Source organism: Dermochelys coriacea, chromosome 6 (genome assembly GCF_009764565.3).
Source record: "Dermochelys coriacea isolate rDerCor1 chromosome 6, rDerCor1.pri.v4, whole genome shotgun sequence".
Classification (NCBI taxonomy): Eukaryota; Metazoa; Chordata; order Testudines; family Dermochelyidae; genus Dermochelys; species Dermochelys coriacea.
Window position 1 is genome coordinate 22,734,924 of NC_050073.1, and position 20,538 is coordinate 22,755,461.

General features: G+C 41.6%; 1 protein-coding gene across 8 annotated transcripts in view; it reads right to left on the reverse strand.

The window, feature by feature from the left end:
- OSBPL5 (oxysterol binding protein like 5) overlaps positions 1–20,538 on the reverse strand; it is a 219,407-nt gene that overhangs the window by 16,047 nt on the left and 182,822 nt on the right. For 4 of the 8 annotated variants that reach the window (XM_038406906.2, XM_038406907.2, XM_038406910.2 and 1 more), the window contains 9 exons: positions 18,901–19,072; positions 11,293–11,509; positions 11,161–11,214; positions 7,121–7,305; positions 5,648–5,729; positions 4,793–4,891; positions 3,928–4,024; positions 2,524–2,622; positions 125–222 (listed from right to left, as the gene is read on the reverse strand). In XM_038406906.2, the coding sequence (XP_038262834.1) occupies positions 125–222; positions 2,524–2,622; positions 3,928–4,024; positions 4,793–4,891; positions 5,648–5,729; positions 7,121–7,305; positions 11,161–11,214; positions 11,293–11,509; positions 18,901–19,072 (1,103 nt within the window). The remainder of the gene's footprint in view (positions 1–124; positions 223–2,523; positions 2,623–3,927; positions 4,025–4,792; positions 4,892–5,647; positions 5,730–7,120; positions 7,306–11,160; positions 11,215–11,292; positions 11,510–18,900; positions 19,073–20,538) is intronic. The other 4 variants (XM_038406908.2, XM_038406909.2, XM_038406915.2 and 1 more) reach the window with 1 other exon arrangement.

Consider the following 20,538-nt stretch of genomic DNA (forward strand, 5'->3'; position numbering starts at 1 on the left):
GACTATGCCTCCTCCCTCACTAATGGGAAGTCCCATTATAAGATTCTTTGTGTGATTCCCGGATGTCTGGCACTGATAAAGAACTGGAGGGTCTGAGACAGACCAAGGGCATTATGTCGATTACCTTTAGCTTGAACTCCAGCTCTGCCCTGTAGCTGCTTTTTTCACATTCGATAGTAACTTTCCCTCCAAGCTCCATTGTCATGGTACCGTATAAAATTCCTAAAACAAAACAATAGGATGTAATGTTTTCAGAAACAATGGACTGGTTTCTAAATTCAGACATTCTTATAGATTCATAGATTCCAAGGCCAGAAGGGATCCATGTGCTCATCTAGTCTCACCCCTCCATAACACAGGCCACAGAACTTCTCAAATAATTCCTAGAGCAGATCTTCTAGAAAAACATCCAAGCCTGACTGTAAAATTGTGACTAATAGAGAATTCCACCACAACCTTTTGGTAAATTGTTCCAATTGTTAATTATTCTCACCGTAAAAAAGGTACGCCTTATTTTCAGTCTGAATTTGTCTAGCTTCACCTTCCAGCCATTGGATTATGATATACTTTCTCTGCTAGATTGAAGAGCCCATTGTTAAATATTTGTTCCTCATGTAGATGCTTACAGAAAGCAATCAAGTCACCGCTTCCCCTTCTTTTTGTTAAGCTAAATAGATGGAGCTCCTTGAGTCTATCACTGTAAAGTATATTTTCGAATCCTTTAATCTTTCTCGTGGCTCTTCTCTGGACCCTCTCTCCAATTTACCTTCTTGAATTCTGGACACCACAATGATGTTTAGTAAAAAAGGCATGAATTCAACAGCAAAGGCCTGGGATTTTTTAAAATCGGCCATGTAACCTAAACATAAAGTTTCCACTCCTCCTGTTCGGCTTCTCCACATGCTCTCAAAACCCTGCAGAGGGGTTCCAAGATGTTATCTTTAGAAGAGATCAGTCACTCACAAGTGATGATACTAGTTGTAGGATCCTGAAGGCAGAGAGGGGACAAAGTTTCAGAAGTGCTCAGCACCCAGCAGCTCCGCTTATTTCAGTGCTTATACTGGAGTTGAGCTCTTGTGAAAAGCCCTGCGAGTTGCAATGGATAGGAGGGGGAGGACTTCTAGCAAAAGGATTCTGGGCGTTCTCTTCTGATAGGCAAACACTCAACACCATCAAATTAGGCCTGAATAAAGACTGGGAGTGGCTGGGTCACTACAAAAAATAATTTCCCCTCTGTTGATATTCACCCCTTCTTGTCAACTATTGAGAATGGGCCACATCCACCCTGATTGAATTGGCCTCCTTAGCACTGACCCCCCATTTGGTAAGGCAACTCCCATCTTTTCATGTGTAGTATATTTATTCCTGCTTACTGTATTTTCCACTCCATGCATCTGATGAAGTGGGTTTTAGCCCACAAAAGCTTATGCCCAAATAAATGTGTTAGTTTCTAAGGTGCCACAAGGACTCCTCATTGTTTTTACTGATACAGACTAACACGGCTACCCCTCTGAAACCACTCAAGTTAAGGTTATGAGAATTCCATGTTTTCGCATGCTCATCACTGTGTGCGTGGAGGGTAGGGGGAATACGTACTTTTCCTGCTGGTGCTATAGAAAGATTAAGACTTTGTGCATGCATAACTCAAAAACAGCATAATTTATAAAAGCTGAAGTTGTCCAGGTGGTTAATCTTCAAGGAAGGCTAGTCTCCAGGCCAAGAAAAGAAAAAGTGGTCTGAGCTTTTGAAAAATTGGCTTTACTCACGCAGACCAACATATCAAGTTTAGCATTATTAGGACAAATTCTGTATTTAGCTACAATGTTGAGTCAGCAGTAGCTCCACTGACTACAGTGGCGTTACTGCACATTTGAACCATTATAAAACAGTAGATTTTGGTCCATACTATTTACACACAATATTGAATAGTAACCTCACTGTGGGTTTGCGCTGCTATTTTACTGTGGAATTCCAATTTCACAAACATTTACCTACACAAAAATGGATTCAGGGTGAAATAAATTGATAAGTTAAATAATAAATAATAATAATAATAATCCCTAAATCTTCCTTAAAAAGCCAGAGAAGGGCATTACCTTAAGCTTTGTATTTTAACATCAAAATTTCAATTATAAATACTCAAAAGCCAGCAAGTATAAAAAAGAAAAATGTTCATTGTTACCTCACCCATAGTGCACATGACATTCTGGATTACTAATTTCTGCATATAATGTTGATAGAAACATGCAACAGACTAATTCTGCCATTAGACATGCTTAGCAACTTCAAATTACTTCAGTGAGAGTTGCCATACCTCTGTAACAAATGAGTGTTGTGTAATCCCGTCACCGGTACAGGGCTTGATTGTTATAACTATGAATGCATTTAGTGTCCACTGACTTCACGTGGGACACGTGAGAGAGCAGAACTACTGCAGAACTGAAACCAGAGTCATTAGGATCCCATAATATTATTCTTCCTGCTTTCTTCAGACATAATATTTGAACTCAGTTCACATCCTACCTTTACAATGGGCATATGGCATCGTAATGATGTAGTCTTCACCCCTGTTTAGAAACATAAGCTTGGCTTTCCCATCCAATAATGCAGAAAGTGAGTTACCTATAGATATAGGAGTACAGATTAGCATACGTGAATATTTGTAAAACAAATGTCTAAGCTATTTCACTCATTTTCCAGTTCTTAAAAATGAAACTTCAATTTAATGTAGGATCACTAATTAAATGAAATAAATAAACCCTATTGATTCAGGGCATAAACCAGCTACTAATTAATGGGAGTGGAAACCTATCTTGTGGGTAGGTTATTTTAAAATACTCCACTACAGGGATTCTTGCACCTTCCTTTGAAGCAACAGGTACTAGCTACTGCCAGAGAGAGGAAACTGGACTTGGCAGTCTGTTGGTCTGATATGGTAAGGCAATTCTTATGTTCTTATGTCATTTAGAGCTCAGTGGATTTTTTTCAAAGTCTTTATTATACAAGTTCTTCTAATTATGTACGATTACGAACAAACATGCCATAAACATTGTAAGGACAGCAGTGACTGCTCACAAATTCCAGCCAGTGTAAACTACTTGATGGATGTTGTATCACATGACAAACTAGTTTAAATAATTTCATTATCTTTAGGCCCCAAAGTAGCAGTGTCCTTTTACATATTCATATCTGCAGAGTCTGTTGTGGAACTTTAGGGCCCCATTTTTAGAAAGTTGAGATCAGAGACAGTTGTGTATTTACACATGCACACAAGTCAGATATTTTGTGTGCACTAATGGGTATATGTAAAAGCCTGATTTGTGAGTACAATCACGGTAATTGCACACGTAAAGCAGGTGCACAACTGAACACCCACAAATCCATAAGAACCTTAAAATTCTGGAGAAATCAGACCCTTACAGTCCTACAGCTCTATCTGAAAAATGCAGATGTGAAAAATCTGAACTGAGATCTTGCTGCCAATCTCATCTTGAAGAATCATTTGAGTTGTGAAGAATTGTGTTGTAGGCTAAGTTCTGTACTCACTGACATGTACAACCTTACTGAAACAAATGGGCTTGTCACGTGTGTAAATGAGAGCAGAATTTAGACCTCTACCCATCATTCCGTGTGGGCAACACAATTGAATTATTTGAACTTTTGCCAAGAGACACCATAGAGCATTGTCATCTACAAAAAACAGCAGTTTCCCCAGCAAGTGTCCATTTTGCCCTGCTTGGAGGAGGTAACTGGAAAATCCAGTGGGAGCTCAGATGACATTTTAGGCTATACTGCTGACATGGACTTTAATTGGGCATTTTCTTTGCTCTTACTCTTCACTGTACACTGGCATGAGTAAGAAATCCATCAGAGGAAGCAAAAGAAACCAGCATGTAACCTTAAGGGTGTTTAGGTTTGAGATCTTACCATAAAACTTGGACTTGGCTAGAATGCTGCCAGTAATGCAGAACCCATCCTTCCTATTACTGACATGAAAGGCTGACACTGGTGGGTGATGAGATACCTACAAGAAAAAAAAGGTAGCTCAGTGAAACTCTCAGTTTCCTCCATCATTAAAATAATTACATGTCCAGTTTGATTGGGGATTCAAAACCCTTTGGCAGCTTTGAAGAAAAAAAAAAAATCAGCCTTACAGCCTATGTCCTGAAGGGCTAAATCCCTCACATACCGTCTCTTTCATCCATGAAGAATAAGGGGCTAATTCCCCCCATTTACACCTGCTGATGTCAGTGAGGCTGGACTGGTGTAAATCAATGTAGAATTTGATTTAATGTTATTCATACCCTGTGTAGACGCAAACCATACTAACTTGAATAGTATTCCATTAGTCAGAAGAGAGTGATGTGGCAGGCAGGAAAAGAGACTTTATTAAACAGCCTGAAAGGCCAGTGTTACATGTTGAGCCTCTACTATTTGAATGGCAGCAGCCTGGCCCTGGTTTACATTCCTGAGCCTCTGGTGCCACAAACTAGATAGATCCCTGTTACAACTTGTTCTTTTTCCAGTCCCACTCATGATATTAGAAAGCAGCACAGAAGAATTTTAGCTGTGACAATCTCTAAAAAGTGAACGTTGAAGCAAATGGCAAGCTAAGGAAATCTGGAGAGGGGAAAAAAAAAAAAAAAAGGACTAGTTTATGGCCATAACCTATTCTATATCCCTGTGCAAAAGACTTGGTCTCAGAGAAGGAGTACGAAACACTGTTGCTCACCCATCGGTTCAAGCAGTTCTAGTGCTTACAAAAGTCTGGATTGCAAACAAAGTTATTTACCTGTTCCGCGATGTAAAACGTGTGACTGTTTGTCTGTGGGTGAAACCAACAGCAGCGAAAAGTCTCTCCCAAAATGGGGTTATATGGCTTTTTTATTCCCTGTAAAATAAAAAAGACAAATCTTACACACACACACACACACACACACACACACACACACCCCGCTATGGGAATATTACACCACAGAATGCACGCCTGGGAGCTGTGTTATTCTTGGTGTGGACATGGCCCCAGGACCCAAAAGTTACTACCAATGAAAACTGATATCCAATCTTACAAATGGAGGGAAAAACAGAAATAGAGCCATCAAGTGACTTTCCCAAGGTTCTACAGCAAATCAAATGGCAGAGTCAATGACAGAACCCCAGCACGTCTGATTCTCACCCTCTGTCTATTCTAACCACTTCCACCTGATCCACAGACTGATCTATAGCCTCTACTAACTTAGATATTGAAATCTATGGATGAAAAGAGTTACATTGTTATTACTAGCAAGTACATTCAGATACAGAGGTCTAGCAGTATGTTGTTAGAACTTGTGAAGAGACTCCTGATATTGCACCATAAGAAGTGTTGACCCCAACAATTAACCATAGTGTTCTGTGCGGCACACGACCAGCCCTAGCTTCCTTTGTCCAGGGCTCAGCTCTCTTGCACATTTCTGATAACCTGCTGCTATTCTCTGCTCCCCCCGCCCCCCATATCCCACGTAAATTCGGTTTTAAATAAGTAAAATGGTAAGAACAACAAAAGGAGAAATGAATTATCATGAGAAAGACAAGAAAATAAATCCAAACTATGCAAGCAGTAGGTTTGAATGTTTATTATATCTCCAAGGTTTATGCAATGTCTTACCTTTGGCTTCTTATAAAAGCCTGACAAATACCATCTCAACACTTGCTTGATTCGACTGTATGGATCGTCTTCGAGTGCAGCTCTGTGGGAGAAGCAACACAGGACATTTACTCAAAATGCTTTTTGTACCGTTTACATGTCTGATTCACCACTGTGTGACTCCAGGCTAATTCCAGTGTAATGCTATTGATTTTTCAGCCTTGCACCAGCATAAAACTGAAGTAATGCAGTGATGAACCAGGCCCTACATGTCTTGACAAACACTATGCTGCTTCTATTGAGGGGGAAAGCACCGCCCCTCCCCCAGTGGATATTAGTTTTAGTGGTGTACGCAAATCAAACACACAAACTGTGGGATTTCTTGGAAGCGACTAGCAGGTATGTGCCCCACTAAAAATCCCAAAGCAATAATCTCATCTTTAGGGCAATAATTGGCTTTAGCGTTGCCACTTGATCTGAAAATGTGAAGAGGTCATAAGATAATAACTGGTCCAGTCCTATCACTCAAAATCAACCAACACCTTTAACTTCTTGGTAGAATCAGAAGTTTAGCGCTTGCCTGACCCCTTTAAATCTTCCCAGTTTTAAATGGAGCCGGAAGTGATCATGTGATGAAACTGTCCTCAGTGCATTTCCAACCAGATACAAAACTGGTAGTCTATGAGAAGTGACATCCAGACTTCAAGATGCTTATCTGAATAAAACCTCCAACCTTCCTGAGGTTCACCTAATCATCAGTAATAGCCAGGATAAACACAGTCACCTAGCAAGCTGCATCTTACAAACAGTGTAACTGGATCTCAACAAATAAGCTTCAAAATGCCCTGGGATTTTAAGAAAAGCCGAAAGCAACAGAATAAATAAAAATAAAAAACAAACCCATCCATGTAATATTATGAATAAAGATTGCATAGAACATATCCAGCATGCCCATTCAAAATATTTAGTATTCTCCACTCTGCCCTCCAAAAAACTGCTCAGTTCAATGGAGTTAGGAAAAAAAAAAAGCCCCTACTTATCTCCAAGTGCCACTATTTATATTGGTTTCAGGTGGTGGCAGGTTTGCTTAAACATATTCTCCTGTAAACTTTGTCCTACAAATCTCTTTCCACAGGTACATCAGAAGGTGGAGTAGTACTATTATAGCAGGCTTATAATAAATAACAGAACCTCTGTCCATTCCAGCCCATACTTGAGGGAAGGGTGCATAGGAAGCTTTGTCTAGAGTTTCCCATTTTCCTTACCTCCCCCCACATCCCTGGTTTCCACTGGGAACAATCTGTTTTAAAGGTCACTGATGTTGATTCCTAACCTAATTTACAGCTACACAGATCAAACTAGAGACTCATGCATTATTTGGGGGGGACTTCTCAAGCGTGCAAATGGCCCAGCCAGAACCAGACTAATGCTCTCACACATGTTCACACAGCTGAGAAACACATCCCTGCTAAGCCTGCCATAAGTGCTGCTTACTGGGAAAGTAGGTCAGCATGGTAGTAATAATCAGAGAGTTTGTTGAGGAAAGAACGTGGCTCCAAGATGAAGGTGGGCAGAACCACTCGGGACAAGTCCATGCCAGGCCGCAGCTGCTTCAGCAGAATCCACATCAAGCTCTTGTTTTCTTCCGAGACAGTTTCTGTTTGAGAGGATTCACCTGTCTAAATGAAAGAAGAAAAAAAGTCAGCACAGAAGGCAATGGTTAAAGCAAAGCACATATGCCTGGATGGCCCTCGGGGATTGAGAATGGTAAAACCCTCTATGAAAACAGTTCAAACCTGCCTTAGGTCTACAGGGAGCAAAAGTCATTACAGTGTGCAACGGTGGGTTGTGTAGAATGAGTGGTATTCTCACTCTTACTCTGGACAGAAAATAAAACAACTGCAAAATCCACCATGTTGTTGACAAACTTAGCAGAGGGACCAGTGACTGAACAGAGAATGGAGAGTGGAAGCGGTCCTTCACAGTCGAAACATACTAGTGGGGCAAGCGTGACACAGCTTACACTGCCGTGGCCCTTGTGGAGGCAGTCATGTGGAATTAATCAAGGACTATAGCCTGCAGGACTCTCAATCCAGCACCTTTCACTAGCAGAAGTCAGGGACCACGTACTGCTTTCCAGTTACGCTTCAGTATTTCCCTTGATTTCAACAGAATTACATAATCACTGAACAGAATGCACAGCCCCCTCAAGCAGCAGGATTAGAAGTTATACTGTGAAGTTTAACATTGCTATTAGTTATCAGAGCTAGTACACAAAGGCCACCCTGGCCATTAGAGTTAAATGAAGAAAGGGAACATAATGGTCTATTTATCTCATCAGGATTTCTGCTGCTTTTAGTGCCCCCTGCAAAAGGTTTCGACAGGGGAGTGAAATAGATCCATTTCTGAAAATGCAATTTAGTTCTGGAGAGCAATGTGTTTTTACAACCTGCAATGGCCAGATTCTCAGGTGGTGTAAGTCAGTAGAGCGAATATACACCAGCAGCCGAGAATCTGCTCCCTCACTTCTTGCATTAGAGCAAGATTTGGAAAAAGGGAAAAAGTAGTATTTTAGAAAACTTGGGAACGAGGAACAGTGAAACCTTTTTTTATTATGTTACCATCCTTCTGTTGATAGAGACTCACGCAGCTTAAGCCTTAGAGAAGAAATGGAAACCACTAGAGAACTTATTACAGGAGTGCTAGCTAGGACTTGATAATTTTGGGTCAGTCAGCTTGTTTTTTATTTACCCAGCTTTCAGGTGTGTATATCTTGGCAATACAAATTAATTCCAGATTGGACTTGATATACAAGGATTTTCCCTAAGAGTGAGTCATGAGGGGGTGGGGGAGAGGGAGGGGAAGAGGAAGGAGTAGGGGAGAGCAGCTTTCATACTTCTTATCTTAAAGCTTTCCAAATGAAGTTCTTTTTGCTCTCAGTCCATCTTGTCAAGATGTGTAATTTTTGATAGTATGGGACAAATTCTGCAAGCAGGAATTTTATTCCTGCAACGGGTTTTGTGCTGCAGATTTCTAGCACAAATATGGAAGCTTAGTTAAGGCAAAGCTGAAAGTTAGGTAGAAGTGCATGTACATACCCCTCAATTGAGCTTCCATAATTTTGCTGAAAATTTACAGAACCAAAAAAAAAAAAAACCACACAAAATTTGGGTCATAGTATCAAAAGTTTATATATCCTTCGTAGGGTAGAAAGCATGCATAAATTTTAGGAGGATTATGTTGTAAATTGGCTACTGCAGCTCAGTATCTCAGACCCATCCCATCCCAGTGCTGATAATGAAGAGTAGTATTGAAGGGAGGGGTGTGCTTCACTTAGCAGTGGCACCATCTAGTTGAGATATTACACCTATTCACCTGTCTCAAGTGCAAGTCCAGGTGGAAAAAAGATCAAGCATTCTCTCTAAACAGAAATATGAAAAACAGCACCCAATGATCAAAGCAATGTATGAACGATTTGAGGGCATACTGGGTGCCAAATTTGCCTGCACAATCTACTGCCAGTATTTATCTCATTTTAGGCTACACTCAGCATGAAAGATGCCACTCCATACAGCCAAAGTTTATTCCTTTGCATTGAGCTTTCCTATAGCTTAGGTAAACTCATTTAGAATTAAAAAGAAAAGGAGTACTTGTGGTATCCTAGAGATTAACAAATTTGTTAGTCTTTAAGGTGCTACAAGTACTCCTTTTCTTTTTGCGAATACAGACTAACACGGCTGCTATTCTGAAACCTGTCAGAATTAAAAAGGGCACCACATACTTTAGTTAGGTGTACTCTCCACCATTGAATGGAGCAATTACAGACAGCTGGGTCAAAAATCCACTTCTTCAGGAAGTGCCAAATTATCTACCCTGCTAACACCTCCATGACAGTCCATCATGCGACACACATATGTTTTAGAAGTGGTCTAAATATCTATTTCCATGGACGGAGTTAATTTCTCTTTGTTCCTGTGCATATTCTTATTCTGGAGTCATAATACTTTGTGTTGTAATTGCTTGCTGTACATTAGGATTTGAAGTGAGCAAGATACAGCAGGAGTAGTGACCAAGCAGAAGAATGGCTGCTCCTGAACAACCTTATTTATTTATTTTTTCTTCCAGTCATGCCTCCTTAGCCATAAACAGAGGTGGGATGTCTCAAACCATGAGACAGACGCCTTGTCTACACTGGGAGTTTGTCACGATTCTGGCCATCAGTGTAGCTGCACTGATGCAATCTACTAATATAGACAGGTAACGCCACTATTTGCACCTGTAAATAGCTTATCTTTGCAAGAACCAGGGTCAAACTGCACTGGTACACATCATGGCTTGTAGCTATTTATCCCATCTATGCTAAAGGTTTGGACTGCTGCAGCTACAGTGCTGTCTGACCAGTGATGGCTGAAGTCAGAGTAAATCCCCAGGGCAGACATCTCTAGAGCAGAATGCTTCTCTATGACACATAGACAGGAATTTAATTTCATTGTTTAAACAGTGGGCCATATTCCGATCTCAGCTCTCCTGGTGTAAATCCAGAGTAACCCCTCTGGCTGCCAGCCTCCTCCAGCTGACTCTCGCCCAATGCTGTCAACTCCACAAGCTGCTCTAACATTATTTCATCAAAGAAGTCACAGTGACATAAAGCCAACAAAGGCCCTCATGTTGGACGTGAATGTATTCTAATGTTAAATGGTTTGAAAAATGGATTCCTAAATGGCAGTTTCACATAGGAGACCAAGTGGCTCAGACGTTCATTAGGACACACAAAAGGTTCATTTTGTGTAACATGAATAAGAAAGGTTTCAGAGTAGCAGCCGTGTTAGTCTGTATTCGCAAAAAGAATACAGAATATTCTATGAATAAGAAAGTCCCATATCTTGCACCAGGCAATGGACTGAAGCATCCTAACTGGCAAGGATACAGGCTTGGAATCAGGGCCATCCCTAGCTATTTTGGTGCCCTACGCAGCGCCCCTCCCCCCCGGAGGAGGCCTGGGGCAAGCTCCCCCTGCTCCCACCCATGGAGGCCTGGGGCCCCAGGCTGCTCTACTCCCCTAGCTCCCAGGCTTGGGGGAGGGCGGGGAAACTGCCCACCAACACTTGCCGGCAGCACGGCTGGGAGCCAGGGGAGTTGAGCAGGCTGGGGCCGGGTCACTCCACTTACCACTAGGTGAGTGCAGGGTCGGGCCTGGCTGCAATCTTCAGGGGAGTGGGGGTGGGGCTGGGGTGGAGCAGCACCCATCTGTGCAGGGCACCAGGAAATTTGGTGCCCCAAATTTCCTGGTGCCCTACGCAGCTGCGTGCTTTGCGTATGGGTAATGACAGCCCTGCTTGGAATGATACCTCCCCTCCCGCAGTGTAATGAGCTGTGGCAATGCTATATAGCTCTTTAATGCAATGCCCAGTTGAAGTGCTCACTGACCCTGGAAACATGCCAAGGGTCAACAGGGGAGCTGCTGTTCATAACACACAAACTACCGAATAAGGACAATTCAACAAAATTTGGCAAAAATCTTCAGATAGCATTACCTGTAAAATATCTGAACTCACAGAGCAGTTTTCGACTGTCCTGCATCCAGGAGGCTGAATACAATGGAGAGATGAACACTATGAACCAAGAGACATTTCAGTGGACTAGATAGAGTTCAGAATGTTTTTTACCTCCCCAAATTCCTCATAGATCTGCTCCATATAGGTCGTCCCTTTCCTTTCCTGGGAGATATCCCCGTGGATTTCAGACTGGTCACTCTCACTTTCATTCGTCTTCCGGCTGTTCTCATGAGTTTCATTCTCAGACTCCTCTATGTTGTCTCTCTCAGACTTGTCCGAAAAAGCATCATTTTCCACGTGGTGATTTTCCAGGGCTGATTCATTAAAACTGTAATACATGGTTTGTTACATCGCTCAATTTGATTTATGAAGCCAGATTACGAAAAGCATTTTAGCTAATATGTAAAAAGCCCCCAGGACTCTAAATAAGGCTTGCAACCAAAAAGAGTGAAGGACATCAGCTTGCTGAGTGGTAAGGTCTATACCATAAAAGCAGTAAAACATTTAGGTCACAATTCTCCTCTCAGTCCGCACTGTGGAGCTCCACTGCATATCTGCATTTGCCCCAGAAGAAACTCCTATTGGCTTCAATCAAAACTCGACATACAGAATGAATGCAAAATATGCAACAGTGACTGCTTCTTCAGACAGAGATTTGCAGTGTGTCTCAGAGAAGAGAGATTTTTTCCTGCATAAGAACCAGCCAGTAGCACATAACATGTGGCAAAGGCAAAGGACGGCATAAAGGAATACATTATTTTCATTGTCATCACCACCAACTACTACTCTATTTCAATAGAGGAAGATGCTTAGTAAAAACAATAAAGGGTCAAGAGAACAGTCAATGGTAAATTTACTATTGATAAAAGGAAATACAGCCCCCCTTCCATGATGCACAATTAACCTGTGGAACTCATTGGCACCAGATATTGATGACTCCAAGAGCTTAGCGGCATTCAAAACAAGGATTAGACATTTATGTGGAAAACAAGAATATCCAGAGTTCTGGTTTTTGTTTACTACTATGAATTGGAAAGGATATAAGCCTTCATACTTCAGGGCATAATCCAACCTCCAAATAAAGAGGGTTAGGAGGAAGTTCTTTGGGGCAGGTTATCCTATGAATTGCCAGCTGCAGGGTTTCTTGCAGCTTCCTTTGAAGAAGCTAGTCCTGGTCAGTGTCAGACAGGATACTAGACGAGATGAACCACTGGTCTGACCCAGAGTGGCAGTTCCTATGTTTCAAAGTAAAACTTACTGCCTAGTGCTCAGTTAATTTTCCATATCAATACTTAGTATTTCTTATCTATGAGAAACTATTACTTTAAATTTAGTTAATTTAAAATGTGGCAAGGAAGGGGCCTACCACTCAGTCAATTAAGGCAATCCTACCAAATCTCACAGTTTTCTCTTTTCTGTTCATGAACCCAATGTTTCTCCCCCACCCCTTCAATGGATTATAAGATGGCAAGTCACCTGTAGCAACACAGATTTATCTATGTTCCTTCCAGCTCAGAGTCATACTCTGGGTCTCCGTGCAATTTAGAGTGCCAATACAAGACTCCCCCATGGAACTTTTTTATTGTGATATGGCCCATGTCTCTGTAACCAAATGCACCCCTGCATCCACACCATACATACTCTTGTAATAATCTTTGTAAAAAATATGCCTTGTGAAGTATCATTTGAAAACTAGCAAGTCACTGATCAATAATATTGGTGACATGTATATAGCAACATTCTGTGAAAAGTTATAAAATCCACCCTGTATAATGTTAAAGGGACATGACCAAACTGACATAGTTCAAGGGACCTGCTCAACCTCAAGCCCCAATTGGGCACAAGTGTCAAGCAGGTCTTAAACTAAAGGATGTTTGTGGTTACCTCAATTTGCTTATAAACTGTAAACAGAGTCTTCAGACAGCAGGAGAGGAAAAGAAAGGAGACAAAGAAAATCTACATCTCAACAAGAAAATAACATGAAGCATCTTCCCTCAACAGACATCTACTTGCTCTTGACTGAAAATAACTTTATGAGGGGGATTGAAGTATAGAAGTGAGGGCCAAACACCCCACGTTATCTCTTGTCCTGTCCATCTCCCTCTTCGCACTTAAGAGGGCAAAAGATATGGCCATTGGACTTTGGAGGAGGGGCCCTGACCCAAAAAGATTGATCAGTTATGCTGTTGGAAGAATATGGTAAGAACTGTACTTTGAATGAAGTATAGTTTGTTAAGTTAGGCACTAGGAAGCATTTTATATTGATTTTTCTTGTAACCATTTCTAACTTTTATGCATCATTGTTTGTACTCACTTAAAACCTCTCTTTGTGGTGAAATAAACTTGTTTTATTCTTTAACTAAAAACACACTGGGTTAGTCAAGTTAATTGTCTGGGTAATTCCATTTAAGGTGGCAAGCTGTGTATTGTTCCCTTAAAAGGACAATGGACTCAATATCTCTGGACTGTCTAGGAGAGGGCTAGCCAGTACAGAACACACATTGGTGGGATGGGGGGAAAATCTTGGACTGGGAGCATGTCGGGTCACCCTACAGGAGTAACCCAGGTTGGTAAAAGCCAGAGTGTAAGCGAAGTGTGGCTGGCAGGCTGCATTACACATAGACACTCAGGGTGTGGCTTCCATGCTGGAAGGCTGTTTGTGAGCAGGCCCAGGACGGAGCTACTGCTGTAAGGCACCAAGGTTGCAGAGCAGGGGTGACAGAGTCCCTCACTAGCCTGGATTGTCACAGACTCCAATGAAGCCTCCATGCAGTGTCTTGTTTTATATCCTTCAGAATTATCCCAGTGTGCAATATCAATGACTGTCTTAATTTTAACCAGTAGGTGATATTGACAGTAGAGATCATGATCTCTTGAACTATACAATTTTACTAGCATATACAAAGCTTATTAGGTTTCATCTTGTGAATCCTAAGAGGCACACAAGCTCTATGCATAATTTAAATACACGAGGCACTCACTTACAGTAACAAAAGATTTTCTGCATTACCAATGTATTTCAGAGAATCGAAGAAAATGGAGATGGAAGAGACTCATTAGGTCACCTAGTCTGTCTCCTAACCAAAGCAGGATCTCTCTCAAGTATATGAGAATGCTTTGTCTAGTTTTAAATGGCTCCACGATGGGTTTCCCCACCAGCTCTCTTTGGAAACATTGATATTTTGATTCTATATTACTTTGAGAATTCGCTTGTGGTTGTTGTGCGCTTGCGTTCGTGTGTTCTCTCTCTCTCTCTCTCTCTCTCTCTCTCTCTCTCTCTCTCTCTCTCTCAAATTGGCGTCAGATTGTCAGTTCCCATTTAGGCTCCCATATAAGGGCCAGGTGTTCAAAAAGTGCTCAGCGCCCAACAGTCTCCATGGCAACACTGCTGGTCAGATTTCTAGAACAGCCCAGTACTCAGTCCATTGTGCTCTTTTGATAGTCTGGCTAGTGGCGTCTTATACATGTGGGAGCTGTTTTTCTAATCTCTATATTTAAATGATCGTATTGATTATTGTGAAAAACTATTATAGATTTAGGGCCAGAGGATTAATCGCTATTACATTCCAGCACCGATGCTCTGATATTATAAACTATGCAGCTCCAATGACTTCAGTGCCAGGATCAGGCCTCTGTTTTGTTTCAGACAATGACTACCAGGCATGATGACTGAAAAGTTAATCTGAAGTCAAGTTTAGTGCATATGTGAATTTAAGACCATAAAAGAAAGGGGGTGGGGGGAGGCAGGGGATGGTGAGAGATGTGGGAGAGAAAGGAGGCAAGAGATTATCCCATTATCTCACAATGCAGATACTTGCAGGTTTGGCAGATCATTTGTTTGTTGCCGACAATTCAGGCTTGATTTATTTTCTTTGGGGTCAACAACCAACACAATTTGTCAGTGTTCTGCATATGGTTATGCTCCCTTACCTTGTGAAAGTCTTCTCCTTGGGATATGTGTACTTGAGAGAAAAGGTTCACAATATGGGCCAGTGTCAATGTTTGAGAAATAGCACATGCTTAAACAAACAGCATTTGTAACAAGCTCAACTTCTGTTAATTATGATCTTCCTTTAATTTGTGAGACGATTTAAACTTTCTGCTGGGGCACATCTTACTCCTTTTGTACTTCTGCTCTTTCCTAACCAAAAAAATCCTTCTGCAAAGACACTTTTCTGGTATTTCAGTTATTCCAGATCAGTGGAACAGGAAGGAGTCAATTCATCTGAAATTCCCCAATTAACAACTCTGTGCAGCAATTACCACATCAGCCTTCTACACGCCAAACCTCAATATACTCAGAGCTATAGCACTACTCTGGGGAGCACAAAGGAAGACACATGCTATTCAGCATGAATATCAAACTTGACAGATGGGGAGAATGAAATGTAGCCACGCCATTTCAAACAGGATCATAAAAATAAAAATTAAAAAAAAATTCAGTAAATACATACATTAAAAACAAAAGCCAAATTATGGGCCTGATTCAAAATCCTTTGAAATCAATGGAAAGGCTCCTATTGGCTTTAGGTCAAATCCCAAATGCACAGCTGTAATAACAGTGTTTAAAAGAAGCAGAAGACCTTCGCTCACTCAAACAAGAGTAAACCCTTTGTTTCAGGGCTATGTTACTGCCCTCCATCCACATGTACTGTATCAAAGGGCAGTATGTGCATCAGAGCAGCATAGTAATGTTCAGGATTTCTACTATGGCAGCACCTGGGAACCCCTAAGAAGGGTCAAAGCACCATTGTACATAACGAAAACAGTGCTTGTCCCAGAGAATTTATAATCAAGGTGTCAAACAGGACAGACCACAGTTAGAGAAGGCAAACAAATGGGGGTGGGGGAAGCAACCAACCAACCAACCAACCAGGCTTACACATAAAAACAGAAGTCTCTATTCCCCTTAAAGCCTCATGCTTAACATCAAGACGGACTTGTGCAGTGTTTTAGCCACCAATTTCCCATTTATTTCTAGGGGAAATCGAGAGGCTGTGACCCTGCAAGGTGCTTTGAAAGTTCACCCTCTTTTCCATTATTAAATGGATTGATTTTTGCTATTGTTGTCTCCTCTCTCTCTTTTCCCACCAACACAGGAACAGAAATAGCGAGGGGAAAATCTTCAAGAGAAGATTTTCCCCCAAGGGGGAGAGGCCCCCCCCAAATATAGAACATCTGTCTCCATTTTAGTTTTTGGCCAAGTAGTTTGACTAATCTGAAGATCAGTTAATTACATTTAACTGGTCCCCTAATAACAGCATGCCAACTTAATTGGGCAGGACTCCCTGAAGGGAAGGCATTTAATTAGAATGAATGAGCCCCTGTGAGTGGCAAACCAAGAATCTCCTCAACACTTGGACGGCTGGTTTTCCACATACTTCCCCCGCCCACCACCCCATTTTGCACTACTGCTGCTGCTGCTGCGGGGGATTTGTACTCTCGTTACGTAGCTGCCAAATTCTCCAAGCCTCAAAAAATTTGAGGAAAAACTGAATCCCGTGGTAGAGCCACACAACACACCAGAACAGAGAGCGATCTACACTGCGTGCCAGGCTCTGAAGAGGGTTTAGCACCCAGAAGTATGGCCAAGGGGCTGAGCTCTTTTGAAATTCTGGCCCTATGGAAAGCTGCTGAGTTCAGGAGGCCCAAGTAGGGCCCTTAAAATTCAACCGATGAGCAGAGAACAGAGTAGCAATTGTACATGCACGATTTATGTTTGAGTTAGAAGCTTAATGGATTCTCTTCTTTACCCTATACTTTCTATGAACTGCAACTGTGGGTCTGAATGCACATTCCCAAGGCACCATTTTCCTTTCTGATCCAGAGACACTGTAGTGGATTTATTTGTGGCATGACATCATAACGGTGCCCCTCAAGAGAAGGGGTGGCATATGGACTGTGAACTATCCAGGGTGGTGCCAGTCTCTTTTACTCATCTGTACAGCACCGAGCACAATGGAACCCAAACCCTGGTTGAAGCCCCTAAGGACTATTATTATACGAACAAGGCAGCACAAACACACCCTCAGACAAAACTGCAATAAATGCCAATAGCATTTCCATTACCAGCACGTAGTATCTGATTTTACAGTCTTACACAGGATTGGCATATGCACATAACTGAAGAAAGGCACAAACACTCTACCACAACATATATCTCAGTGTTTCTTTTTACTTAGAATCTTACAGTCAACCAATCCCCATTTAAAGGCTAGCTACAAAACACTCATTGGTTCACTACCAACTAAAAGGCCCTCAGTGCAGGCATTATTATTTGTATACTTATTCTTAAGAAGAGAGTAGGAGATCTAAGACATCAACATCAAAGGACAGACCCATAAGATAAACTCATACAAGCACAATTAAATCTGTAAGGCCTAGTAACACATCTGATTTCCTGCTGCTCTGTCTCACCCCATGTTATACCTTGGGGAACTAAAGAAAAGAAAAGAGGAAAAAAAAAAAAAGACACTCAGATCATTGTTTATGGTGCAAATTATAGCTGGGTATCAAAGAAAGTTCTGCTCAGCACTGAAGAATAATGGCAAGCATAAAGTGCTGAAAATACAACAGCCCTGCAAAACAAGGGAACTGCACATACATTGCTGGTTTGGGTCACCGAGCTTCTGACAAGTCTGTGTCCTGCCTCGTGATTAGCAAAGATGCTTCCACATTCTGAAAAGGACCTGGATTCTCCTATTATCATATTTTTATATTCATAGTGTGGTATCATCTACAAGCCAACACTGTGCTAGTTGCTGCAGGTACACATAGCAAAAGACAATCCCTGCCCCCAAAAGCTTACAGTCTTAATGGAAAAGAGAGACAAAGGGTGGGGACAAGACAGACTCACAGGAAGGCAAAATGACTTGCCCAAGGTTACACAACTCAGAGACAGAACCAGGGTGTCTTTATGTTCAGCGTCCTATCCTAGGCCAGAGAGATTTTTAAGACAACCTATCTAGCTGTAAGGTGCAGAGAAAACCCTTATGTTTACTCCAACAGTCTTTAAAGTGAAGTGCCAGGAAATGCTGCTGTAATATTAGGAGTGTGGATAGCAAGATGGTGGCAGTGACTTTTTTAATGTAAATTTTATTCTTATGATGCAGTTGGGGAACAGGCAGGAAACCACAAACTCACCAACTCAGTGGAGACAGCAGTTACGAAACTATAGCCATGCAGCATGTACGCTCTCCTGACTATAACACAGTACTACTATTAGCACTGAGAGCACATCACTATAATAAAAAAAATCAGACTCATGGCTATATCTACCAATTGGTGCCAGATGCTAGAGCGGGTGTGTCCAGTTAGCATACTCCATTTGTTGGCTGGACTCACTGGTAGACTGATACACTTTGCATAGGTAATCCCCACCCCTACCCGCCATCAGCTTCAACAGAAGTTTGGCCCAACTAAGGCAATATGGGTCCTTTGTTATGCACATTCACACAGCTGGAACTCTAATCAAGTCTTTCATAGTTTGTAGGCTATAGGACAGCACACAAAAGAGAGCCATTCCCCATCCCCTGCAAAAGATACCCAGATATTAGTGATGGGTGTAGTATAAGAACCCAGACAGAGACAGGTTAGTCTATAGCCCCTCACCAAGTCTGTGGTGGCTAGTGTATATTCTGAAAAAATAATATGGTTAAAATGAGTCAAGTATACGAACCAACACCTTTACATGTACAATAGCTGAAAGCATAGTCTTACTGGAAGAGCTCCTGGTCAGAGATGGTGGCCGTGTGCAATAGGTTATACAGCCCAGCATGTGAAGAATCAGAAGAACAGTTCAGGTCTCCATCCTTCCCCTGTTTGGAGGCGCTGAGTCGGAAGAGACTGGAGCAACGCAGGGCAAGTTCCAGAGCATCCAACCAACATCGGCCTGTAGAACAAACAGGACTTGTCTAAGCACAGGAGGTCAGAGATGACAGCAAAAATGTTCATCTAAGATTTCTCAAAAGCTTCTCATTTGGGAGTCAAGAGTTCTAATTAATTTTCACTAATAGAGACATCAGGTAGAGTACTTTAAAGATCTAAATAGGCTACTGTGGATACTCTGCTTTTGTTAGCTCAGAGTAAGTATTAAGATTTATATCATTTTACATTCATTCAGTGCCCTTGTCCACCTTTCTAGGTGTTGAGGGGTCATTCTGCACAGAAGTCCCAGAACCCTGTTCAGTTGTCCATGAGATCACTGAAAAGTTATTAGCCCCCAAAATCATGATCAGGATGCTATCATCATAATTAGCAGTCACTCATGATGAGAGCCAAGATTGTCAACATTTGCAAAGTGATGAAGACATATGAAAGCCTACGGGGTCTATTTATTGAGTTCTTTTCTTTTTTCCATTATTGTTTCCCTTCTTTTTCTCTGCCATTCTCCCCCCACCTTTTCCTCATCCCTTTAGGGGGAATTTGGTAAAAGTCAATATACTAATGAAGCAAGTGCACCTATCTTAATCTGTATCTGTCATAATTTATATTTTGGGTCTAATCTACAAACACAGGCCCTATGCCTGCAACTTCTTAAGTGTGGTTAGACTGCTGCTCCTGGGCAGAGCTTCCAATAAGCTCAGCTGAGTCCAGCAGTCAGCTGGCACACAAGTTGCAGGATGAGAAGCATAACTTAACTGAGCGATCCCTCATTTAAACATGCCACTCCACATGTAGTCATGGAAAATGAATACTTAGATGCTGAGTGTTGATCTGAGCATCAACATTCAGGATATGCATGGAGACTTTTAAAAGCACTTGTATATTGAGGAAATGGGAGTCTTCAACTTTTGTTTTGTTTGCTGTTAAACCATTACCCTAGTCTGCTTAGCAGAGAGACCATGTGTATTCTTGAAAATTAAAATACGTATAACAGGAAGAATCAGGCTCACTGATGGGCTATGACCCAGGGAGCCCCTCAGTGACAACTGGCAGGGGGCACACCATACCATAACTCATTCATTGCTTCAACTCACTGTTAGAATCTGTAACGAAAAAGTGTCACAAAAAGGTATCCTATGCACACTGGTAACATGCTGATCATTAATATCATTGCATATATATGTATGGGTGGTATACAAAGAATAATAGATGGGTGCTAGAAATATGTTCTTAAAATGTGCATAAGCCCAGCCTATTCTAGACAAAGAAAAGCTGTTTTGCTTGCTTTACAGTCTCTTCAATGTAAATTGAGCAAGGTGAGGCCAGAAACAATGGACGCACATTTACAGATAAGGTAAACAAAGCAAGCAGACTAGCAAGTGGGAGAGATGACCACTTCATGATCACAATGGGGGATGGAGTTTGTACCCTAGGAAGCCTTCCTGGCTCCTGAAACAGAGACAATGGGCTTTC